A 27,015-nucleotide genomic window follows, 5' to 3' on the forward strand; every position below is an offset into this window, starting at 1 on the left:
AGAAAAACAGTTTGATACCCGCAGGATGTCAAACTGAAGAGGATCTTGATGGGAGGAGTGAAAGAGTCTCTCCCTCATTAACACGTTTGAGTAAAGAACATTAACTGCAGCAATAATTGTATGACCTGTTACTGACTGTGTGAACTAGTGATCCAGTCTTGCAAGTTAACACCTCAAGTATTGTATAGATCAGTGGTTCTCAACCTTTTTTCAGTGATGTACCCCCTGTGAAATATTTTTTCAGCCAAGTACCCCCTAACCAGCGCAAAGCATTTTTGGTTGAAAAAAAGATGTAATACTAAGCGCTGTGCCATCAGTGTCTGATTTATTAAACTGTCAACACTGAAGATTGCATTGTTGCATTGAATTCAGTTTATGAACTTACACTTATATTTTATTGAATATTTATTAAATAACTATTTTGAAAGGATGCTAATTTTAAATATATTCTTTAAAAATCTCAAGTACCCCCTGGAGTGCCTTCACGTACCCCCAGGGGTACACGTACCCCCATTTGAGAACCACTGGTATAGATCATAGACTGTCTCCACTTAGAGCTACATGGGGGTACAAAAACACACAAATATCTGCAGATGGGCATACAATGTGAATTTGTAATTACTGCCCTACAAGACTATTCCCTTATTAGGAAAACAAATGCTTTGCATTTTCTATAAGCTCAGGGTTTTGGTTTCTCAACACTGGAGGTACGCTGCAGTACTCCTCCACTGACACCGAGGGGCGCTAATGAGCAGGTTTACAACCCGGAACTCATCTCCACGTGTAGCTATGGGACCCACCGGCGGAAGAGGGTTTGTTGTGATGTTGTCCAACGCGTGGGTCACTCCTCTCCCGTCATGTGTTCTTTAATTGTACCAACAAAAGGCATAATGTCAACTGCGGAGAGCCAAATGGAAAACGACGGTCCGGAAGAAGAGCTGAAAGGGACCAGGAGAAAGATCTCTCTTCTGAAGTAAGTGTTGTTAACAGACAGAAAGTCATGAAGTGAGCTAACGTGAGCTACACAGTTAGCCAGTCGTACGTTAGCTCTTTGCAGACAACGTTCAAACAGAAGCCACTTACTGTATTCATTATTCATTGTCCCTTGTGTTTATCCCCACATGTCTTCTTTCTATGAGCTACCATGCTAACTTGTCCCCTGTCCTGCAGCTGTGGTGTGTGTGGATCAGAAGAGGCGAAGTACACATGTCCAGCCTGTGTCGCCCATACTTGCAGGTGAGCTTATAGAACAAGTAATGTGTTCATTTTGACAGATAACCAGCCACAAAGGGTCCCTTTAACAAATCTGAAAGGTCACAATAAAGTTAAAGGTTGGAAAAACTAAGATAAAATGATAACTCTTACATTAAATAATAAAACCTTTGAGAATCAGACTAAGCCTATGTTTTACACTTGTTGTACTCTTAAATGCCATTGGACCTATTTGTACTTTCAAACTTTACAACCTACATACTTTAGACCTTATTTAAAGGTATATACAGAAACACATTTCCATTTGAATTGTGTTCACTTATAAACCTACATGTATACTTTTAAACAAAGGGTCATTTCATTCAAATATTAATACTTTCAGTAGCAAGACTGGCATAGTACAAAACCATATCGGTCTAAAGCTGTGATTGTTTGTGATTGTTCATTTGAAGTAGTTTACTGATAACCAAGCTAGCTATTATACTATGATGTGAATGTGTATTTTATCTTGTTACATTTACTATATGTACCCTAGCGTTATATGTTTATGTTTACTAGATTCATAATTGTGTTGGACATCTTATCCTTCTTCCTAAACCATTTTCTGATTTGTCACCATTATCATTAAATGTATTGTCTGATCCCGCTTTCACACGTTCATATTTGCTTCTAGTAAAAACTTTGTGAAGGCCGTAGAGATCAGTTGGTTTTGGAAAGGAAGTGGAGCCCAGATAAAGTCAGCTTCTTTTTGGAGCTGTGTTTATGTCTGGGCTTGATGGATGTTGTCCACACAAATAGGATCAAGGAAACATCAACTGGTTTTCTGTGGGTCTTTCTTCTACCACACAGATATTAAAAACATTTCTAGAATGATGATAATCTCTTCAGATAATCTAGTTGTGTTTTTCCACCTGCAGTGCTTGTTATTTAAATCATTGTTTCATATTTGTTGGCCTCAGTTCAGCAGACCAGAAGTCCTTAGATAACATTTGTTGCATTTGATCTTCCATCTCTCTTTGTCCAGTCTTCTTTTTGTTGTCATTTGTACAGCTGTCTGGACAAGCTGAAATGCAGCCAAACTGAGTTCCCTTAGACAGTTGAAGCATTACCTAACAAATCCTGATTGTGTATATTTTCCAGCGCGCTGTGTGTGAAGAAACACAAAGACGATACAGGATGCAGTGGAGTCAGAAATAAAACGGCCTTTGTGACCCTCTCAGATTTTGATGAAATGACACTTCTCAATGGTGAGCATCTTCTTCACACTTTCCCATGACTGAATACTTGAAATCCGCAAGAAAGGTTTTAGCTGTTGAATTTGAAAGAAAAAGATTTTGGAAAATCTTTCCTGTGAATTTCAAACTAACCCAAAAGTGGCTTGTTAAGGATATTATCTTTGTCATTGTTGGCAGCAGATGTGTGTTTCTTTGAGCATGAAAAATAACTGAAACACATTTGTGTGGTATTATAAAACTAAATGCTACTCTTTTACTTTTATCTTTGTTCACTATGTTTTTTTTACTGGACTGTAGACTACAGGCTTCTGGAGGATACAGGACGATTTGCTGGTGGTGCCACCAGAGACAAACTCATCCGAACTCCCCGTTCCACTTTAAAAGTATGTGCTTGATTTAAGATTTGATTTCATGTAAATGCCTAATGTAGAGCACTGTAAAAGGTTCCCTCTGGAGTTTGTCTGTCCCTGTGTTGTTTATTTTGCACACACTTGATCCAACTGATCAACAGGTGGCTGTACCACGCCAAGAAACGCAGCAATGCATCAGACCAAAGACAGGGAAGAAGAAGACGGTTAGCTAGTTAACATGGATGTAAACAATGCTCGAATTGAAATACTTTTAAATATGATTTAAAAAATAATTTATGATGCAGGAAATGTACCCGATACATTTGTTAACTATGTGAATACTGTAGAATTGTAGGATTCAAAGTGTCAGTTTACTACCAAAATTCTTTGTGTCATAATTTTCCAAATCTGTCATTTTTTTGGGTTGGTGAATCCTATTCAAGTAAAAAAAAAAACTAAACTACTTGAAATAACAATTTTGTATGTCCTTGAATATTTTTTGTGTGAAATAGAAACATAATTTATTTTTGAACATACATTTCCCACATCACTGGGTAATGTATTCTAAAGTGGTAGTAGTAGTTATTTTACTTTGTTTAAATAATAACACATGTATGTTTCTGAAATTCATTGTGAATTGTTTTGGTAATGAAGAACTGAAAACAGATGGTCCTCTTTAGATTGTTGTCACTACTGATCTCTTGGTAGCTTTGAAAAAAAAAAAAAAAAAAAAAAAAAAAAAAAAAAAAAAAAAAGTTCATAACTGTTAAGCCAAGACTATTTTCCTGGGAACTAAAAAGCTCTGCACCAATTCATAGCTAAACTGAGAGTTAATACAGATTTAAAAGCTCAGACATTTTAACAAACTGAATCACTTTCACACAGAGCAAGAACAGTTAGATGTGTCACTGACCACACCATCTAAAGTCCAGGGCATGCTTTGAGCCAATTTAGGATTTAAAAATGATCTCACTGAAAGTTAAAAAAAGACATATTTCCCAAGCAAGCATCATGTCTACATACACTGAAGTGTTAGAGTAACTTTTAAGAGTAGCTCTTTCTTTATCACTATTCTTATTCAACTCTTGCTCAAAGGTATCTTTGTGTCCCTCTGCCCTTTCAATAGTCAGTCTGGAGAATAATTGTAGAGCTTTGTTCTCCGTTTTTTTTATATGACTTAGTTTGCAAACCATTAGTACAAACTAAGGGTTAGGTTTTTTTGAAAAGACGACTTTCTGCAACCTAAAAGCATGATAGCCAATACGAAAATATAGAGTGGTCCTCTCAGCGTCTGACAGTAACGAATCAGGAGTTCATGGAAGTCAACCCCAAACTTAGAGTTAGTGTATATGATTTTTTACGTTGTTTTATGTGTGTGATATCCTTATAAACTCCATTATCGACTAATGCTTGAAATTAACCACAAACTAATGTATTTAGGATATATAGTAAAAACAGGGATCAAATTATAGAAAATTGGCTGAAATGCAAACAATCGGAATGAGATCTTCATTAAAGGTCTGATAGGTTGTTCTGTTTGCTTTTATGAATCTTGATGTGTTTTAACCCTTTATAGAAATACTAAAACCTTATTAATGTACTGTACTATCTTTACTTTTCTCTTTTACAGACAAAGAAGCTGGCAGCCAATGCCAGAAAGATCAATATCACATTGAGGTTCCTCCCCATCACCTTCACCAAGAGCAAAGAAAACTCTACTGTCTTCTTCACGAAGTAAGAATGAATTAACTCAAATACAAACAATATGTTTTTACTTTGAAAGAATGTTGTTATTTGTCTTGTCCTTAGCTGTATTTGAGAAAACTAGTGTTGCAGAGAGCAAAGGAGCAACCCATATTTCGGAACAAATTATTTTAATTAAGTCAATATTGCAGAGGTAATTAAGTGACTCCGACTCATCACTTCCTTAAGGCTCTAAAAATTAGCTCTCCCTCTTTGGTACAATTAAAAGTAACATGAATACCCTTACTAACTGTAAAAAGACGTTCTTTTTATCCTCATTATTCTATAATCCTCTTACTGTCTTGAGAAAATCATGACCGTGATGAAATAGATAATAATTATTTTCTTAAATATCCTTCACACGTACTACATCATCATAAGACGGAACATAAACTTACTGTAGCAAACACCAATAGTAGTAATACAACAACACTTAATGATGAGCTCAGTCACGGTCAAAGATAACCCTGCACAGTTTTCTGGGGAACTTAAAACTTGCTTGTACTTGAGCAAAATGAGCTTCTGATTAGTGATGTTTGACTTAACCACAGGATGGCACTCTTGTTAAGCCCTAACAGCAGTTATATCTAGGTCTGGGTCTCTTCAGGTTTTTCGTGTGGCAGTCTGGTGCATGGTGATGACGTCACTGGACATCTACCTATTACTGTTACATGTGTGTTCAATATTTTAACTGGGCAGTCGGGGTGCTATTGACGTTAGCACAGCAGTTACTGATAGTTTGAAATGATTTGAGGTCTGCCACTCTCCCAAGGGAGATTCAGCCATGATGACATCTTCGAGTTGTTGCTAACATAGTTTGCAGTTTTGTTGTATTTCACAAAAGTTGAATCCTTTTCAGGAGGAGACCCTTTCAGAATGATAACTTGCCATTATGTTGGCCCTCGTCAAATGTGGTCGGTTTCAGGATATTTGCAGCTTCCAACCAGCACACAGGACACACACGTGCACTCTCCTTGCTGAGGAGGAATTTCACCATATTCTATGCTGCAAACAAACCATCATTAGGCAGCTGCAGTGCATTTTCTCTGTTATAATACCCCAGTTAAAGCAACAATCTCTAAACTATTGCAGGAGTTGTTTCACATTCTGTACTAATTTATTATGCATTATAGTCATTCATCAATAGACCCTTTGAAGGCCGGCTGTTTAGATACAATCGATGGATTTAACATGTTTATGCATCGGGTTGTCGTTGCAGCTGGGCACCTCATTATCAACTGATGGGAGGTTAACGTTGCCTTAAAGTGGTATCGGGTGCGGTTGTATCAGAGAATTTTACAAGTACAAGTACACGAGCCCAGTATCATCCCTAGTTTTCAGAGAGTTGGCAGTGAGAAGGTCAGTGCCCAGCTGTTCCTGAGCTGTTGACCTCATCTGTGTCTAGTTTATTCCCTGTTAAAATGTATGATATTTTCACAAATGGTCCTTGAATGTGTTACCCTGTGTTGTAGCTGGACAGCCCTGGTCTTGTTGACGTCGTTAGACTTTCAATTACTGCAAAATGAATAAAGTGTAACAGAATAAGACTCCTTGTGGCCAATGAAGAAACTAGGAAAAGGTAAAATGGTATTTTGAAGATTATTTTATCATTTAAATTACTCTTAGCACAAACAAGGCTGGTGTTATTTAAATGTTCCCCCGTGGGTAGTTTAATGGTTTTCAGAGAAATAATTTCAGTATGGTCAACTTTGCAGACTTGTAAGTGAGGCTTATTACTTCCTTTAGACCCTGAAGTAGTAATTAATTCTTTCACCTGGGCACCTTTCCAATTTGCTCGGTTCTACTGGTGGTCTTGGCATGCCTGGCATCTTTCCTTCCTTCCTCTTCTGCCAATAACTTTCCCATATCCTTTGAGGCTGAACCCGGCCACTCTAATCCCTCTGTGGAAGAATAGAAGAGGGGACGAGGAGAAAATGGTTATTGAACTGCATTTTAAAGTTTTACGAGTCTGAAATGCCCGGGGACAACATGGGTGCCAATCAGGCTAGCCACTAAAAAAAAAAAAAGAGTCCTTTGTCAGGCTCTTGAGCTGGTTTGATGTTCTTCCCTTTCCCCTCCACCACACTCTATTTCATCCTTAAAGTCTACCCATCTGTCATGTCTGCCTCTGGTGTTTTGCAGATGGTGAGTCAAATGTGCACATCTCACATCTCTGGGTGAGGCAACATAATGTCAGGTTGTATTAGCCCACCCTCCAGCTCCATAGCACTCATTCCCAACTCATCACTTGTCAGATGGTAACAGAATGTTTTTTTGTGTGGGATGAGACCAGAATGTCTTTTACGTTTTTTCCTTTATTTTATAAATGTTCAACAACGTCGGAAATCCCACAACTGCTCCATTCAAATATTTAGACTTTTGCCGCTGCACTTTCAGTAGAGGAATCTTTGGCCAGCTGCACGGCTTTATTTCTTTGTTTAGTCTGGTTAGTTTCACTATGTCTCACTGTGAAGATGTTTCAAGTAAATGCAACAGTGTCCCATTCAGAGACCAGCAAATGGACAGAAGGGATGGGATGAAAGGTATACATTGAATTGCGAGGGATCGAGAGAGAATGTGCTTCAGATTTTACCAAGTACATAATATAAGAAGCAGATGTGTTAGCAGTGTGACTGCAGCTGGTTAGCGACATATTCAAGCTACGCACTCAAGCTGCCAGAGAAGGATCATTACTGGCAGACAGCTGACTAGAGAGCTTTAATGCCTGGCACTGGTGTTTGTGCACGTGTATAAGTGTGAACGTATGTGTTGGAGAATGTGAGCATGTATCTCTTTGATTAAATGTTTCTATGCAAAATAATAGCCATGCAGATACTTTCTATCCATCTTTTGCCGTTGACTAATTAAAAAAATTAGACCCAAATAGTTTAGAGATGAACAACAAAATCCCAGGCTGCTTCTGAGTCCAGCCCGCGGAGGCTAAGTATATAATAGCGGGCACTTGGCAGAACATTGGGAGTAGCTGTGTTAGGGTGGGATTGTGTTTTCTACAGCTTCACCTCATGGACAGCTTGAGTGGACTGGATAACACGTTGCAGTATTGTGGATAATAACCACATATTTCTATAATAACTTGAGATAATTACTAATTCGAGAAGCTGTGGATTTGCGCCATGTATATCAGCCTCACTTAACCCTGCTCTTTGGGTTTGAGGTGACCTAATTTTGTTCCCTTATAGTGACAGGTGTTAAAGAACAGTGAACTGAAAAGTGCTGATTGTTGATCATTTTAAGGGGGAATAATCTTTGTAAATCGAGTAAAGTCATAATCACCTTCAAATAGATTCATGGCCTGAACTTATATGATATGTTTATAGGAAACATTGTCTGTTGCTGCGCTTTATGTAAGGTTCTGAATGCTTTTAGATTGTCCAACCATGCAGTTATGCTAAACTCACCAAAAATCTTCCATTGTATGTAATTCTGGCCCTAGAATGCCAAATTGTGCCTCTTGCTTTTGTTTTCTGTGTTTCAGTACTTCAGACCACAATGAATCTTGAGTTATGCAGGTGCTACAAAACTGCCAAAAGTTGAACATAATGAAATTGCTCACAAGGCAAAACAGTTTGGTCTTGTTCTCATGCTGTGAATGTGCAGTGGAAATGCACTTCTCAGCTTGCAAATCTGGGACAATGGAAAAGGGTGCAATTTTAGTACCTCAGTGAGGCAAATTATTGTTTTTTTGAAAATGCTATAATGTAGCAGTGACATTTATCAGTTTTCTAGAAACTCATGTTGTGTATGACCGAACCATTTTTCACCCTAGATTTGACGGCAGAATGTCACTTTGCAGTCAGAATCAAGTTAAAATGAAACATCAGCAGCAGCAGCTTTAGTCAAATGTGTTTGCAGACAGCCTTCTGGCTGCCATTGGCTTCATTAACCACTGCTGATGCAGAGCAGAGTCAATGCCGACTGCCACCCGAGGCAAACCTCACATCAGAATGGCAAGCAGCATTGTCACCAGTGTTGCAAACGCTGTCATGATAATTGGCCACATAACTGTGAGCAACATACTGCTCTCTGACTCCAAGTGAAATTTCAAACTAAGTTAACAAGAAATGTGCGTGTGCTGCATGAATTAGAGAGAATACACTTGCCAGGTGTTATGTTTGGTTGCCTAGATTTTAATCCTGAGGTTGTCATGTCTTGTTGAAAATGAATTACATATTTAATGACATTAATTGTACATCATTTACATTAGATACAATTAAGTACATTCATTATAGCAGAACCTTAGTGTTAATGACTTGGCCATGAAACCTTCCTCATTTTCTGTGTATTGTATTCCAATCAAATTTGGGAAATAATATTCACAGTACCCACAGAGTGAAACCTAATGACCTGGGTTATCCTTTAACTTCACTGCTAGCACAGTTCAAACTTTGGGCCAACACGTCAGGTCATGTCAGGATACCTAAAGCTAATGACTATCCTAACAGGTCATGTCAGGATACCTAAAGCTAATGACTATCCTAACAGGTCATGTCAGGATACCTAAAGCTAATGATTTAAGTTATTTTTTTCCCCCCATTTGTGGTGAGCCCCGTAAGACTTGAAAATGTCTCTCCATTTGTCATCCTTTCAACGATCTTTTTTTATCCCAAGTAATGATCATCACAGCCTCGTGGAGCGGCTCGTGCGACTGTAGACCCGTCTTGATGGCTTTACGTACACGTACGTACTTAGACCCTCCATACTTTGACATCTCCTTTTCCTCTTAGACTGAAGGAGAAGTGTCTTCTGAGCTTTTCAGGGAAAGCAGTCTCATGACTTAACATTACGGCATTTGTCCAGCAACTCAGGTTCCAGCCAGGACTTAAAGACGGAGCTTTCGATACAGCTGCCTGTAATCTTTGTCTCCTCTCCCTTTTCGTTCATCAGCCTCTCTGCACTCCACCCTCTGAGGTTGTGCATGGCTTTGAATACTGGATTTATATATTGCATCTAAGTAGAAAGGCCCCAAAGTCCTGTCATCTCAGTCCACCGGCACCCACTTGCCACCCAAATCCTGGCATCCACCTCTGACGGGCACAAACACAGGACCCATGGTACTTATGCAGCATCGTTTTTGTTGGATCCGTCCAATTCTTAATCCAGCCAGATGGATCTGCTCTGACTGCCAGACCACCAGTCAGGCTCTCTGCTCTCTAGTGTTGATGGCACAAGCTAACTCCAATCGCTTACTTAATCAACAGCGTGTTTTTGTTAATGTATTCATCCATCCTCCTCTGAGTCTGCTTTATTTCTCAGTCTCCCTCATGGATGCAGAGTGCTGACAGTTGTTCAGACTCAATTTATGTTTTGAGAGAGGCAGAGTTGCATCCTGAATTAGTGGTTGCCACTTTTAATGCACTATATCAACTGTGCATTTAATGTATGGTTTTGTAGTCAGGTTTATGAAGAATAGAACAAAGATGGTACCCACCAAAGCCCAGACACCAGACTTTTTATAAAGCTCGTCAGGGCAACGATGCATCATTTTGACATTAGCAGGAATGACCTCATCTCTCAAAGATTGTTTTATAATGTGAAAATAAAAACTTGATCCTGAATATTTAGGAATTATATTTCCTACCTTAGGTTTTAATAAATCCAGACTAGCGATTTTAGCTATTTTTTTTATTCTGTCAACATTGTCTAGCATAGTGAATACTAAACTATTGTGCTACCAATTTAAAAAAAGAGGAAATTCAATTACTTGGGAAGCAGGGATGACCTCTTCCATCCTCTTTAAGCAAATAATTTAAATTTAAAGTTTTTTTTACTCAAAACACAGAGGTTTCCGAACGAGACAAAACAAACAGAATCTTACGCTTTTACTTTCAGAGTTGATCATAAAAAGTCCTGCCTAGTCCCTAATCTTAGAATTGTTATGCCCTCTGGAGAGTATTCAAAACACACGTTGGTTACATTGATAGCCGTTTAACTGAGAGATTTTAGGCGATCAGGTTTTGTCCCTAGTGGAAGCAGTTAATCACTTGTACATGATTAATTATGTAACATTTACATCTTTCCCCTCTAGTGTGGTTGGTTAAGCTTAGTTATTGTGGTCCAACAAGCTGTTTGATGAATAATCCCTCTTGAAGGAGAAAATGCCTTTTAATGCAGGCCATGTAGCAGATAGCTCACTACATGGGATTCTGCGGAGGTAATGAACCTTTCAACATAATCTTTGTCTGGTTTAAGCGCTTAATCTTTTTAAACAGGCATGCAATAAATTGAAGGACTAGGCCATGTGTCCCGATATTTGTCAGCAGGTTCTGGTATTCAAAACTGTCGTCCTGTACCGTTGATGCTTCTGTTTTGACTTTTTTTATGCTGCTCTTTTCTCCCCCACAATGAATGATGGCACTTATCCCAGGTATGCACGCTGGCCTTGCCAGAAGGTATTGCATGCATATTTGGGCAAGCCCCTTTTCCATTGAAAGGCATACTTTCCATTTGCCGTAATGACAGAGTAATAGCATCCCACCTGGCGCTCCACCCTCATTTGCTTGCACGTACAAACACATGCAAAACCTGCACACATGTACACATGTACACACGCAGATGCCCTGAAGAAGAAACTCGGGCAGTAGTGAGCAAACACATAAATTCCTCTGACTAAGGGATTAGAGGTGTTAAGTACGTCTACGGTTGCGTAGGGAATCCCCTCCCAGCGCCTTCTTTTCACTCCCAACATGCCTGCTGCTGCTTTCACTACCTACAGCTTTACCCCTTCAACCTCTCCTTACAGCCAAGTTGTAACTCATAACCACCTTTTATTGGGTGTTCTGCCAGTACTGCATATACTCCTACCTTTTTTCAACTCCTCCTAACCATCCTGTTTCTGTTTTCAAGGAATCAACATGCCCCGTGTTGTATAATGCTGCCATCTTGATTCACATAACAGCCTCACAAGAACCAGAACAATGCCTGCTGTCAAAAGATTAATGGTATAGAGTTCAGCGGATATTGCCTGTGATTATGGACAGGGGTCAAATTGGGCCGGGCCTGTCTGGGGCTCAGTCCCGGCACATAGGCCTACGCGAAGTTTGACAGAAAACGTAACGTGTGTGAAGGTCTTCATAACATAACATAACTTTGTGTTTGTGTGTGTGTGTGTGTTTGTGTGTGTGTGTGTGTGTGTGTGTGTGTGTGTGTGTGTGTGTGTGTGTGTGTGTGTGTGTGTGTGTGTGTGTGTGTGTGTGTGTGTGTGTGTGTGTGTGTGTGTGTGTGTGTGCAGGCAACACAGTTTACTATAGTCATCTATAAAATTGTCTACCTGGGAGTGAAAACCCTTCAATATTTTTGTAAACTACATTAATTCAACATAACATAACAATATAAACTAATTAACATACTGTGGTTGAAGAAGTACTCAGATCTCTTCTTAAGTTAAAAAAAGCAATACTACAGCATAAATAGATAAAATAATACCGCCCAGCCCGAGGTATATTCTCTGCCTGTCTTCACTGATTGCTCGCACAAGCATGTACGCATCAACACGATGTTCACTCCCTGTGTGGACGTGGAGGTGGTGAGGACGTGGGGTGTAGCCTCCCAGCTACAATGCTAACTTAATGCACAAAAAAAGTTGAATCCATGGAAAGTATATGATGAGAGAAGATGTTTATGCCTGCATTGACATGTACACATGCAGCCACTTTAGTCTCCCTTTCATCGATTCGTTTAGCTTAGAGGTTGTCAGCTGTGTGTCTTCCTGGTTTACTCGCTCAAGGTTTCTGCTCTTGTATTGCAAACCCTGCTTAAAGTTAGTGAGTGTCCTTAAGCCAAGATTCTGTGTCGTGCTTGCTCCCTACTGATTAAAGTGAACAACTTGGGATTGGGAGCGCTTAAGGTGGACCAGCTGTTCCCCCTTGTGTGACAAGCCACTGAGTTTTGCTCAGCCTTTTTTTTTTTTTTTTTTTTTTTTTTTTTTTATATTTGAACGGTTTATTATAAACATCCCTGATAACTTGTTTTCTATACGGATACTACAACGTTACTTTATTCGATGCTTTGTGTGAATGAAAACCTCATAGCCTAATTAGTAGAACAACTATGGTTTTATAAATGACTACAGCTCATTTCTATACTATATGTAGAATTATTTCCTTGAAAAGATAGTTGTGAATGACAAGAGATGTTCATTGCCAAACCAACACGTTGGCAACATCAAAAGGAAAAACCTAAATAAACCACATACTAACCCACCAAATTCTGTTCTAAAATTCAACACTTTGAAGTTTCTTTAAATATTTAACAGTTAAAGTCCCTTTTTAAAAAGTTTTCACATTGGCATAGGTAAGATCCACCGCCTCACATCACTGTTAAAGCTGGTAGCTTAACAGGGCTTTCTTTTTTAGAGATGTCAAAAAAAGATTTAAAAATCTTAATATTACAAATATCAAAAGAAACCTCCAAGTTGTGCTCTGGATCTCATTTGGTGAGCCCTAATAACAAGTTATCCACTATGTGCCTTACAATTATGCTTTGCGTCGCATGTTTCATCTTCATCCTTCAGAATTCATCAAGGCCTTGTCCTCTTACCCCGATGGAGAACGGGGTTGATGAATCAGCTCCATCCTATATATGGCAAGTTCTGTGGTCTTGGTCAATGTGAGTCCTTGTAGTTAAGTTCAGCTCAGTATGGGGGGGCATGGGTATACTGGAGGTCAGGACTTATTGATGCCTGTGCCAGTAGACTATATCCTATTCCTCGGGGGCAGCAAAAATCATACTTTTTATGTTTTTCTCGGTTTTATCTACACTAGTGCAGTGCCTTTTTAAAACATGCCCGTTCAGAACGGATTGAATACTACAAACAACTTCACACTCAACACTGCGCTTCATTGGGTCCCAGAGCAGGCGGCAACCTTCGGGTCTGAAAAGTGAAGCCAATGCAGATATGCGTTAAACTTACATACTTTCAAATGGCCAATAGGGCGCGCTCCTCCTATTGCAATAAGAAGTCTGATTGTCCATGAGAAAACGACCCTACTGCTCACTGGATTTAGTGGACCTCAGTAAACATTGTAAACATGAGTTTATGGTCTCAATTGCTAGTTTCAAGTCATCTTCAATAAAGCATAGCTTCCAACCAAAAGGCCCCAAACAGCTAATCAATATTGAACTTGTCGCGTGTCCAAGTTCCACCAAATTTGACAAAGCACCACATGGGGTCCCCAGCAATTCACCCCCAGGTCACGACATATGCAAAAAAACAGACAGATGGACAAACAAAGATTCCTGGCTTTAGGAACAGGAATCATTCCCTCTAATGTCTGATTTAATGATGATTTATTCAGGATGTATTTTACTGTCTCAAGATTATGTTTAAGGTGACTAAATTACTAGTAATTACTCCATTACTATAAAAGAATAAAGGCATGCATTTTGTTTTTCATATTTCCCAAACTGTTTGTTATCTAACATTTCTTGGCTATTTCTGCATCATGATGACATTAGTATGTACGAACACAGCGGCTGTTTGGGGGATAAATGTTTGGTTGTAGAGAACGCCCAGCAACCCAAAAAAACCCAACCATGTTTAATAGTTACTGCCCAGAGCATTACCCAGAAAAAGTGATCATTATGTGATATCCACCAGCTGGTGTCCTAGTACTGAGTGTATATGTCATGGTCTCCATGGTGACTCTACTCACTACACACACACACACACACACACACACACACACACACACACACACACACACACACACACACACACACACACACACACACACACAGACACAGTCACACAGATGGACAAGATTTTGGAAGCAGCCAGGCACATTGTCTTGGTCAGATTAAGGCTGAGTCCGTTTTATGCTGTGAATTAAAACAAGAGCATTTGTGTTTGACTGTGAAGGGAGCACTGTGAGAGCACTGATGACATCATCTGTCTGTGAAAAACAGGCTTCAAGTAATACTGTGTTCTAAAAGCTGAAACTAAAAATGAGGTTTTTTCTGTCTCTCATTTAGAGAAAAACTGTTCCTGTGGCACCTGAAGCTCATCTTTCCTCAGAGCAGCACAGAGTTCAGTCAGAGGAGGTGAGTTACACAACAATATTCCATTTCTTGAATAATGTACCCATCAAAGAGCAAATAGTCAGCACTGCTTCAATAGTGAAAAAGGAGTGCTTGTTGTTGTAGGGAACATTTCAGTAGATAGACGGTGTGAGTGCACAGTCTGCATGCGGTTGTCCAGGATTGAAAAAGCTACGCAGAAACATTATCCATTATAATTTGTCTTGATGTTAATAGACAATTGCATATTTTCTCTGACATTTGCTTTTTCCTTCACAATCTTTTTCTTGTTTCAGGGTGTCCGAGATGCAAACCCTGGAGCAGATCTTGACCCCTTATATCCATCCTACAGAGTCGGACCCTGTGACGTGCCAAAAGTGAGCCTTTTCAAATGAACACTTAAGTTTCATTTCATATTTTTGTTATGATTATTTTTTACGGCAAACCGGTTCAACTTTCTTCCCGATACAGATAGCAGAAAACCATTCCGATACAAGTCTGTAAACCTCTCTGTGAGGCACTCAGAGATATGTGTAAGGCTCCTGTGAGGCTGTAACCACAGGTCACTTCTTAACTTAAGTGGAGATGTTTATTCATCTACATACTTTTTAGTCATTTGGAAACGTTATTGAAAGTGTTACGATTAGAGATGCACCGATCGATTAGCCAAGATCGAAGGCTGGTTTTCAGCTGATTGGCCTACTAGTTCTATAGTACACAAAGCAGCATAAACAGTAACGACACACATACACAACATGTTGTGTTTCTGCAGTTGTGACAATTTGGCTTGTGACTATAACAAAGTAAAAGGATAACATTATGAATTTTTGACGGTTCACATTGACTTCAGGACGTTACTTTTTTGACACTGCGGTGAAAAAAAAGACGGCCTTGCACTCAATTCTAGTTCTTAGAAATGAATTGGAATCAGTAGTCAGACTTTTACAAAAATGGAAATCTAAATCAGCCATTTCATTTTCATCAGTGCATCTCTAGTTAAGATGATTTATAAATTGCATCATGAAAAGACAGAACCTCCATACATACGTACCGTAGATGTAGATGTGTGTGAGTGTGACACACCCAGTTGTTGCTGTAGGATTACTGTTGTTGTGATGAGGTACTGACCTTACAAACAGCAGGGAACTGCTATGTGGGTCAGTGGTGGTTGTTAGTATTTACCGGAACGGCTTCCATGTCACTCTGTGCCCATGTTTTATGGCAGAGTATAGAGTAAGGCCAAGCAGCTAATTCACATTGATGAATGTGGGAATAGTGTTAGGTTCGAGTTATGCTGGGATTTAGCCTGGCTCTCTCTAGGATCTGCCTTCAGGCCTGGATGTGTGCAGCTGAAGTAAAAGCTTTTTCCATAGTTTCCTAGTCCAAGGGCGTTATTTAAAGTGTACAGTATTTAGCGTTTGTTGCCATGTCTGTTAAGTTATATTAAGTTAATTTGGTGCCATAAACTACAGTTCCTGGTTAATCCTGAGGCAAAGCCAGAACCGTCATTATAGTCTGCTGCATTTAGTCGAAGAAATTCACTAACTGGGCTCATGAATAGAAGTAGAAAACTTAACAATGTGATAATAGACCCAGAAGTCAACACCAGTTTGAAATACAGTTTGGAGGACTTCTAAGTTTAAGGGTAATGACTGCTACTCAATCCATTGTTTTCTCCTAAAAAAGTTCAAATGAGCAGTTTCGCTCTTGGCAGCAACACTGGAGCTATGTTTAGTTACTGGATTCTCATGTTCATAACAACCGTGAGTGAGACTGTGGGGAAACAAAGCTAATTGAACTGTAACTGTTTCTGAAATGCAGCTACAGATATATCTACACTATTGCAGCATAGTATAACAACACCCTAGCCCTAACCCCAACACCAGTGTGACGCAGTTACAAGCATTTGCTATTGCATCGTATTGTCTTGGGATCATTACACAGCATATGAGCTTTTTGTATAGTCCAAACTGTGTTGAAGAAATGCAGCCGGAGCATCACTGCTGCTTGAATGAATCAGTTGTTAAAACACAAAAATACAATAACCTGTTGTCTTCCATATTTACTTACTATACTCACCATTTGTTATCTAAATTATTGGGTGTTTGTAGCCATGGCTGCAGCTTTGGTTTGGATTTTGCATCAGTTTTTTTAGCGATTATGCCTCGGTTAAAAAATCTGTACAAATCTTTCTCCATGCAGAAGAGCCCTACATAAGAAGCAATTTCAAATATGCTTTCTATTTGCTATTTAAGATCAAAGAGTAACTTCACCTCCAGGTTTGAGCCTTTTCATGACATAATTAAAAAAAATGAAATATTGACACCAGCATTGATGTGTTTTATTACGGTACCATCCTATTATTTAGTTTACAGCTCAAAAAAAACATGTATCAATGAATTTAACCCTCTGATCTGTGCCACCACAATGTGAATGTTTCCCATAGAGCAGATGAAAAGACTACTTTTAATAGGTTCAGTTCATCTGAATGTAACAAAGGGAAATTTTAGTTTGTGAATTTCCAAAAACTTTTATTCAAAGGTCATTTTATGTCCTGATCTTCAATATCATCTAACTCAATCCAATTTCAGTCGCACAGGACTTCTCCATGTTCTGTCTAATTTCCACAGTCTCACTTTTCTTTACATTTATCTTTGTAATTTTGCTCTTGCTTCACTTTCTTTTTAAATTCCCAGGCTTTGAACCAGGCAGGCTCTTTGATTGGAGAACATTCAGCATTTCTAATCCAAACCTCTAACAGATCAGCTATCTGACTCCTCTGACCCAATGTACTGATAACAGACAGCAATAAACGGTCTGCTGTAAAACCTACAGCCAGAGCATATTGCTGACTGGAGAAACTCTTAAAATAGATGCCTAACTTGGTCCAGTGCATTTAGACACAACCTCTGCTTACTCTACATTCAAATGAGTGGGGGTTAACTCTCCATGGCTCATTGGCTGGCTGTGAACAGATGTCTCGGGTGCTGTGGCCGTCATTTGCATCAATGATTGTTCCTTTCACAGGAAACCTCAGTCAGAACCCAGACATATATCAGTCAGCATACCAGACAAGTGTACATTCGGGTCTTGCCTGTGCTACACTCAATAAGCTCTTTGTGTTTTGACCTTTATGGTAACCATCTTAAGAAACCAGCTTAAGTAACACAGACCCTGTTCCCTTGTTTTAAACTGCCCTCTTTTAGTTTGAAGTTGAGACTCTTAACGTCCTGTGTTGATGTGAATTTCTGTTTCAGGTTGAAGATGTATGTACGCACTCCGTTTGATCATGTGAAGGTCTTCATGAAAGCAGAGGGGAGAAAGGCTAACTCTGTCAGGTGAGATATCCTTTGTACTTGTCACTTGTCCCTTTTTTTTTTTTTTTTTATCAGTATAATTGATGCGTCTTTGATTTCTGTACTGCACCCTACAGTATGTTTGCGCTCCCTCTTCAGGGAATTGTGGGTGCAGGGTCCTCATACAGTTGAAGAATGGCTTCCCCAACAACTAGGCCATTTGTTGCATTATATGTGCTGAAATCAGCTGTTCATCACTTGTTGTGGTTGTCACACTACAGCTAAACTAATGCTTTTGTTTTCTAGTTCAATATTGATATTTGAGACTTTTAAATAACGATAAAATAAAAAACTCTACATTTTGAAAGGTCCAATGAATAAATCTGTCAAACAGCCATGTCAAGGTGGAGACGTACGTAGGCACACACATTTCCTGGGAAACTTGTAATAATTGAGTCATTTGTTATCCTCCACTTGACAGTGTTAACTTGCCAGAGAAAATATTTGATAAACTCCTCCTAACAGCTATTTGTCTGATGTTTTCTAATATTGATATTTGAGACTTTTAAATAACGATAAAATAAAAAACTCTACATTTTGAAAGGTCCAATGAATGAGTTGAATAAGAACTATACAGAATGGGGCACTGAACATTTGAAAAATAAATCTCAGTTATCTCTAGTTCATTTTGTCATTCTTAACATTTGGTAATTATAACAATTTTGTTCTATTATAACAATCTATCCTATCTATGTTTAAGCCCCTTTTCGTGGGAAGCTGTGATATTGGGGAAACCCTATTATCACCTCAACTATACTGTATCTTTGGCATTTCTTGTTACTTATAGGCTGACATACAGTACACGCCGATACTGTTCAATCTGAGCTACAATAAGCTACCACTGGTGACACATGTATTAGTATAATAGGAAAACTGACACGTATCACAGACAAATATATCATTTAAATATCTGATACAGGGTTCTATATTCTTTTCAGATGTGTGGATGAGTTTTGAGTATAAAATGAAATAGTGTCAGAATCCTGTCATTGCTTAAGCATCCGGTCCGAATTCAATTGGCCATTTATGTCTGATTTATTCAGCATGGATCACATCTGAATTATTTGTTTAGGAACATGACGTCACTGACTTGTAAATTCCTGCAGAAATACTCAGGCTTTTAGCAGGAAGACCTTAAGAGGACCTTTTCCTCCCCTTTTGACTTTGATGCCAACATTGAGAAACGCCATTGATCAAGAAATGACTCTTGTTTTTACAACTTGTATCTTCATCTTCCATCCCTGCTTTCCTTTAGACTCTCTCTGGCTTTCTGTTTCCATAGTTTCTGTCCTATGTGCTTTTTTAATTGGGGGTTAGGGGGTAGTGTTGATAGCACCGATTTGCTTCACCTACTTTCGGATTCTGTGGCTGTCCTCCATTCCCACTTATTCATGGAGTGAAAGATGATCCTCGGTGCTCACAATCATTGCCCTGTCATAAAACCTCCCATCCCTTACACAAATATTCTCCTTTTCTTTTGCCCAGTGGGCGGGGCTTCCCACACTTTCTAAGCAGTATATTCTTTTTTTTAATGGCAGCTAATGGAGGGGTAATGCTGTTAGACGAGTGTAGCGATGTGACATGCATTCCAAGATGTAGCAAGAGCTGTCAAGCTGCCAACTTTAACCTTCACATGAATGTAATGAAAGTTGAGTAGATTATATGTGTCATCATCTCTTGAACACTATTAGCTCAAGCCTTTGGCATTTTACACTGCAGAAATTTGCTGACCGGCTAGCGCACTTTTCTTACTTATTTAGCTTGTCTACTCTTACTTTGTTTAAGTCACTGCATCTTCCGAAGCAACACCACAGGTGAATTCACTCTGCATGCACTTTTTTTTCAGCCTAACATTGTTGAAACAGAGCAGTTAATACTAGCTTGACAGTAGATGACAGCAAAACGCAATTAAGACTTATCCACTTGCCTGGGATCTTTCATCAATAATAATATTATCATAAACATCACTAATAATGGCATGGAAGACGATTGTAGTTTTGATAATGCGCGGTTCACGCTCCAGGAGTTAAGCCCTGATTTTGCAATCGCTGACAGTTTTTGGAGCTCCTCGACTGAAGCCCCTGATCAGAGGCAAATGAACTGTTAACATGCTAAATACCTGGATCTGTCTAGAAGCAACAGCCAATGAGAGTACAAATAACCCAATGGACGGGTTGCCTGTACCTGTGTGTGCTATGATGTGCATTTGCAACAGATAACAAAGTTCACTACTCTACTAAGGGGAAATTGTAAAGATGTGTGGAAAAGGGTTACACAATGAAATTCCTCCTGGTGAAAAATCTTTTTGTAGTGTGTGGACTTCACCGTTTATAGAATTACAGTCACATTCATTCACTTATACAGGGTGTGCAGGTGATGTACACGGAAATCATTATGGTCTCCCCCAAGAATAGCAAAATGCCATCAGCATCTACTATGATGTGTCATAGGAAAGCATGTATCACTTCTAGAACATAAAAAAATAAATCTGTCAAACAGCCATGTCAAGGTGGAGACGTACGTAGGCACACACATTTCCTGGGAAACTTGTAATAATTGAGTCATAACAGTTGTTATCCTCCACTTGACAGTGTTACCACTTGCCAGAGAAAATATTTGATAAACTCCTCCTAACAGCTATTTGTCTGATACGGTCACGGGCGTAAATCAGACTTTGGAGAAAAAATGTTTTGACTGTGTCCTGTCAAGTCTGCAATTATGAGTAATTCAGAAGCATAAATCTCCCTCTCTCTATCCTTTGTCTGTGATACCTAAATAGCTAGAGTACAGTTTTATATAATGATAATTCAATTATTAGTAAGTGTTTATTGTCAACATTATATAGAGGATGAATGACTGGAAGTAGGGCAATTTAGGATGCGTGTCGAACAGGAATTATCTTGCATTAACTAAGTACAGCTTCATAACAGGACCATGACCACAGACTACAGCTCTATGAAGAAGAGAGGCCCTTAAAGACTGAGGTCACATTAAGGCTCCTATGCAAGGTCAGAGCATTGCCACCACAAAAGGGCCTTCACGTTTTTTGAATAACGCATTTTGAAACGTGTTATTAATGTTATGAGGTCATGGACAGTGGTAGTCATGGCTACTCAGAGGCCATTTGCTAAGTCTAACACAAAGGCCACGGCTGCATGTTTTTGTTGTTGAACGTCTACTGGAATATCAACCCACTCCAATAAAGGAGCACTTGTGCTTAAAGAAACATTGCTGTGTAACCAGTCAACATCCTCTTACTGGAAAGGAGACGGACTGAGCATCAAGAGAACCATTCACACCCTTCTGGATGTTTGTTTGTGTTATTTTTTAATATTTATTTTTATTCAGCCCACTCCTTTCATCCAGAAGATGCCCTTTCCTTCCATCCTTTACCTCTTCTTTTCCTCTCAGCCACTCTGTTGACAAGCCAGAAGTAGAGATGTGTGTGTGCGCATGTGCACGCGCACGCACATTCAGTTTTTTAACCAGTGTTGTCGACCCATCAGACAGTGATGGTTCTGTCCTGTCCACGCATTGGTTTTCTCTCACATATTTGTGGCAAACCCTCTCCTTAGCCCTCCTGAGCCTGTCGATCTGCTCTCCCTCAGCTTGCCCTAAAGCCATGTTTCAAGTTTGTTCCTGTGCAGCAGATGCTTCCTCTGGTCTCCTGCAATGCTGGTCTGGTTTTTGGGTAATGTTACTAAAATAGCAAGCGGATTATAAATTGCGTAATTGTTCGGTCTCACAGTTGGATTGTAGTAATATTTATACATGTGTTCTGAATGCCCACAGTCTAAGCCTAGGCAAAAAGCATGAGGTCAGAGTGAAGATGACGAGGCCTAATCTGTCGGATATGGAGATAATGGCTCACACTTTCAGGACCCGGTGGTTCACTCATTTGTACACATTTTCAATCCAAAAATGCCAATGCATAAGCATTACTCTTCTATACATCAAAAAGGTTTATGCTATGGATAGTGGGGGATTTCTTCTAGATCAAAGCAACAGTCAATTTTACAAACCAATGATGGCACCAACTTTGAAGCAGCCATGATCTTGCCCAATTCATTTTTTGCACTTAATTAATCGGATTTCTGAAAATGATTAATAGTATCAAGATATTTGCTGTGTTTCTTTGTTCTTGCATCTCACCACTGCTATATCCGTGCTCATCATGGGTCTTTGCAGTGGAGGGCAAAATAAAAGGAACCTCCGTGAAGAGAACAGCAGCCTGGCCCTCTGTTCTGTTCATTCACTAGAACACTATATAGAGACCAGATGTGTGCGTGTTCTTGGCTGAGCCACCGCGCCGTGTTTCTAGAAATGGCCAAAACTTTAACAATTGCATCAACACCACAGGGAGCCGCAGTCTGCTCTGCCATCTACCCCTCACTGTTGTTTCAAAACACTTACGTTTGTGTTTCCACAAAAAATAAAGGAAACGTCCACAAAGTTTTCATTTATTACAAGTTGGACATAAAAACAAATTAAATTGAAACGGTATTTGTCTGGTATGCACACTGCTAATGGGTGCAGTCCTTGTAGATATATCCTGCTTTCTTTAATTCTTTTGCCCACACAGCAGCAGCTTCACAAACGGGTTTCAACGCTTAACTTTTGACCCTCTTGTTGGTTCATTTTTCTTTCTATACTACAATCCGTCTTTAAATAGGCTATTTCTTCTACTCTGATGTGAAGATGGGCCAGAAATACCCTGCGACCATGTGTTGCAGTGTGCACTGTGGCAAGAAATGTCCTGTGTGTTTTGAGACCCACAGGCTATCCCTTCTTTCCTTTATCCTGTCCTGCAGGAAGTGCCAACACATTTTGCTGTTTATTTGTGGGATCATGCAAAATGATATCTAGCCCACCTAAGAGAAACTCTTGGAGGAGGTAGGGCTTCTTGGAAGCTGGCCCGCCAGTAAAGACCTGTAAATGTCACACTACAGCAGAGTGCTTTGATTGGCTTTGGGAGTGGGTGTCTACCTTGGTGGTTTCTCAGTCTGCTTATGCTTTTAGCAAAACAAACAATGGATCAACAATCTTCAGTCTGGCACGGGGATGACGGTTGTTTGGGGTGGTGCGAGTTACTGTATATATCCAAAATATATGATACCTCGTATTTCTGTGATGACAGCCTAAGCTGGATAGTCCTGAATCAGTTTAGTGAAGAGGCAAACCTTGTCTCCCAAGAATCCAGTTAACTATTTAGTCTGGTGATTTACGACCATCCCTAATGCATGACAGGACTACTTAAAGACAAGACTAGACTGATGTCATCTCACACGAACAGCTAAAGGAGGGGTAAGAGACCCTCTTTATGAGAGAGATGTGGTTGAATCTTGATATAGTCACTTTCCATCTCATGGGACAAACATCAAGCAGGATCTTCAATGTGCCAAGCCGTGACTCAAATCTCTATCAATCCTCAAAAGATTCTCAGCCATCAACATGCCACAGGCGGCTGGAAATGAAAAGCAGCAGTTACTAAAAGAGTTTAAACAACGGTGGTTATTTTAGCTCTGTCTGTCTTGCTACTTAGCAAACCTACATGACCCTAATATCACATAATTTACCCAGCCTGATGAAACTGAGCTGCCTGGTAATCACCTCTCTTTGTGCTTCAATTTGATTTGAAATAGGTACCATGAGTTGGACATTCACAAGACCCTAAGGGACAACCTGAGCTACAAAACACTGATTGAATATCCTGTGCTGCATGTTGTACTCAGAGATCATTGGAAGGAGTTTCCACTAAAAGGACCAGGTAAAAAACACCTTTTACTTTTTTTTTTTTCTTTACGTCATGAATTCCTTAAGTCCTGGCCTCATACTAATTTCTTCACCAACACTAACCTACTAATGCTTTATTAGCAAAAAATAATTTAGCCTCCCTATATTCGGCTTACTGTTTCTTTGTTTACCTATGTTTTCTGTAACTAAACAAAAGGGTGGACATATACATGAGTCAAAGCCCTACGCAGCCCCAAAACGCCAACCTCTATCCACTTCCCCAATTCCAACAGCATTGTATCATGTCCTGGTTTCTCAAGCTGAGACTTTGTGACTCCCGGCTCCCTTATTTTTCACTATGGCAACATGCTACCCCAACGGAAATAAGGGTGTTCTGCACAGCATCACACACACACACACACCAACTTCACCTCGACAGCGACAGTGGCCAAAAAGAGGATCAAACATGGCTTACATTTGAGCAGTGATCTCATGAGTTGTGAAATGACAGAACAGAAGAAAGCAGGAGATCAGCCCGTGGCTTTTCTCACCTGTTTGTCTTTGCCAGTGCCGGATGTTTAGGGGCCAAGAAAGGTCATGATAAAGTAGGACAGCATATCATGAAAAAGCATACAGCAGTTTGTTCCCATTCAAATGGGTACAGTGTGTTTTATCCCAGTATCATTGTCAGACCCAGGCGGGCTGAGTGACCATTGAGGTTATTTTAGTCTCAGTGTGTGCATGTTTTCACTGATAACGCCTTGGTGCCACACTGTTTTGGTATAATGTTAGCCATCAAAACATCCTAATAATTGCGAATGCCTTGGCCTAGGAAGCTGGGCAGGAAGTGATAAACAGCAGTTGGACACCAAGGCAGCGGCACATTTAGTAAGAACAAAAAGATGTTGAGGGTCCAGCAGGTCAGTAATGTGCTCAAGTCAAACCAGTCAAGGCTAGCTTTTACAGCATCTCTTTAATGACACATTTACCAGTTCTTTTGGTCAGATTTTTAAATTACCTATTAATGTCACGGTTCCAAATGTAGCTACTATTTTGTAGCTCCACAGGGGGAGTTATTATTTAAATAATAAGTTATGAACAAAATGTTAAGCCCATAAACAAATACAAATTCACTTTGTTTCTCACTTTTGGACGTGCCCCCCAAAGCATTAGCATTAGCATTAAGGTGACTGCAGGCTTCTCTCAGTATTAGCTTGCTAGGTTTAGCGAAACCTACTCATGCTAGCTTGTAGGAATAGACATTTCTCTACTCTTTGGAGACATGACAGAGTTTGGGTCAAACCTGCCTATGGTGATAGCATTTGGACCCAAACAAACTATTGCCTGGCCCCAGAGATGTCTGTGCCAGTCTTAGGACCGCTAAGATAGTAATGGTTGTTATATTTGTAAAGAAAACTTTGCTTCTGAAGCGAGAAGAGGTGTTTGAATCACATGTGTAACTGTCAGCCATATGTAACGGTGGAGACGGCACGCAGTCATTTTTAATATAATGAATTCATCTCAACTTTATAAGATAAAATAATGATGGGCCTTTAAATTCTATAAATAATGGTCTGTGTTGTCGGTAAATGGTTAATTGGAGTCAGGCATAGCATCTTAATTGCCTTGTGTTGCAGCACAAAGAATAAAAGCTGAATGACACTTATCTTTCATATTATAGGCTCAGCTGGATAACCGTTTCGAAATGTGTTGGCAAAAGTGTCTACATTTTAAAGTGAATTTCATGTAAATGGATTCATGCGTTTTAGAATTTAGCAGACTGTGGGGAGATCACGCTGTGGAGTAATTGCTTATAATTCACAATTATCGTTCTTACAGCCTTTTATTCTGAATCCTTTCTTTCAAACGTATACCCTACTTTATTGCATAACTAATTGCTTGGCACGCTGCCTCATCCTGGAACCCAGCATGGAGCCCAGACCATAGCGTCATCATTCCCAACTGTCTTTACTTTTCCTCTCCTTCTCTCCATTACACTTTAAGCATGACCCCCATCTTTGTGCACCTGATCGCTCTGATCACTTGTATGTTTGGACATGTAGAAGTTTACTGTTGCAAGAACAGTGTTTTAACACGCTTTTAATACACAAACGGGGTCATATTGTTTCAGCTGAACCTGCCTCAGCCTGCAGAAGTTTTGCATTAAAGAAGGAGGGGATGGACCAGCAAAAGGAGGGTGTCATCCAAGTTTCACCATCCCTACGAGGAGCTCGCAACCCCGGGGGAACCAACATCTGGGCAGGAACCTCAAAGACAAGCCCTGAAACTGAAGGTCCACAAGTGAAAAGGGCCAAGAGAGAAGAAGTGAAGGGAGATCTCGAGGAGGGAGAGATCACAGAAAGTAGTGATGAAGAGGAGGAGGAGGAAGGAAAAAACGCTGAAGAAAATACTCCATGTGGTAAGAGCTGTGACGGTGACAAAAGCCCTGCTAATGACATGGAGGTGATTAAGGACAAACTAAAAGACAGCGTGGATGTTAATGTTGAGGAGGGTATTAATTAACACAGTGACAGCAGCAGGGACCAGTGTTTAAATGAGAACATCTCTGGTTCCTTCTGATGACAATTGAGCTGTCAGAAAAGAGTGCTGAGGTCAGCATGACTAAGGATGATGCTGAGAAATACTCAGCCTGTTCATATCCATCACTGTCATGATGAAAATGACTCAGCTAAAGCTGCTGACAGCTGTGGACTGGAATGATAATGGCCTGATGTGAGGAGTGAAATGAATGAGGTAGCAGACATATCTGACAGGAAGTCATCAATCTTGTGTCAGTGGACCTGTTCAACCCGACAGTGTTTTCAGTTGTTTTAAAGAGATTGTTTCGAGAAACGAAGACGGTGGTTAATACGGCTGTATCATTGTATATAGATGGAATCAATTCAATGTTTAATGTTTATAATTTAGGTCAAGATAATCTGTCTGGAAACATGCTTTCTTTAATAAAAAAAAATAAAAAATGTTTGGACTTTTTTTTGCATTTGTGTTTTACTGCTGCTCTTCTGCGGAAGATGCCGACACTGGTTTCAGACCAAAACGAAACAAAAATATAATTTTAAGATAATCTCATCTATATGTTTTAGTTCATTTTCAAAGTTCATTCTTCACCTTGGAGACAGTGACTGGTTTTATCTGCTGATATCTATCTTTAATCCTTACCCTAAATCCTTATCTTGAGGTACATTCATAAGCCGTTCTGGAGCTTTCAATCATCTTCATCATACCTTATCTGTTCATAATGATCAGAAGATATGATCCGAAAGCTTGGACCTTGAGGCAGAATCGTTTTTCTCAACACCCGCTTCCAAATTGAGTAGTACACTTTGAATC

At 39.7% G+C, this 27,015-nt stretch overlaps 1 protein-coding gene across 1 annotated transcript; it reads left to right on the top strand.

Moving 5' to 3' along the window:
- The first annotated feature begins 755 nt into the window (after positions 1-755).
- Positions 756-26,629, top strand: znhit6 (zinc finger HIT-type containing 6). Its single transcript, XM_054602848.1, has 10 exons — positions 756-973; positions 1,171-1,236; positions 2,353-2,459; positions 2,745-2,830; positions 4,428-4,531; positions 14,531-14,599; positions 14,872-14,952; positions 17,833-17,913; positions 23,574-23,698; positions 25,796-26,629. Exons 1-10 carry the CDS (start codon positions 858-860, stop codon positions 26,185-26,187), a joined length of 1,227 nt encoding a protein of 408 aa, XP_054458823.1. The 5' UTR covers positions 756-857; the 3' UTR covers positions 26,188-26,629.
- The last annotated feature ends 386 nt before the right edge of the window (positions 26,630-27,015 follow it).

The sequence above is a fragment of the Anoplopoma fimbria genome, chromosome 8 (assembly GCF_027596085.1).
Source record: "Anoplopoma fimbria isolate UVic2021 breed Golden Eagle Sablefish chromosome 8, Afim_UVic_2022, whole genome shotgun sequence".
NCBI classification, from domain to species: domain Eukaryota; kingdom Metazoa; phylum Chordata; class Actinopteri; order Perciformes; family Anoplopomatidae; genus Anoplopoma; species Anoplopoma fimbria.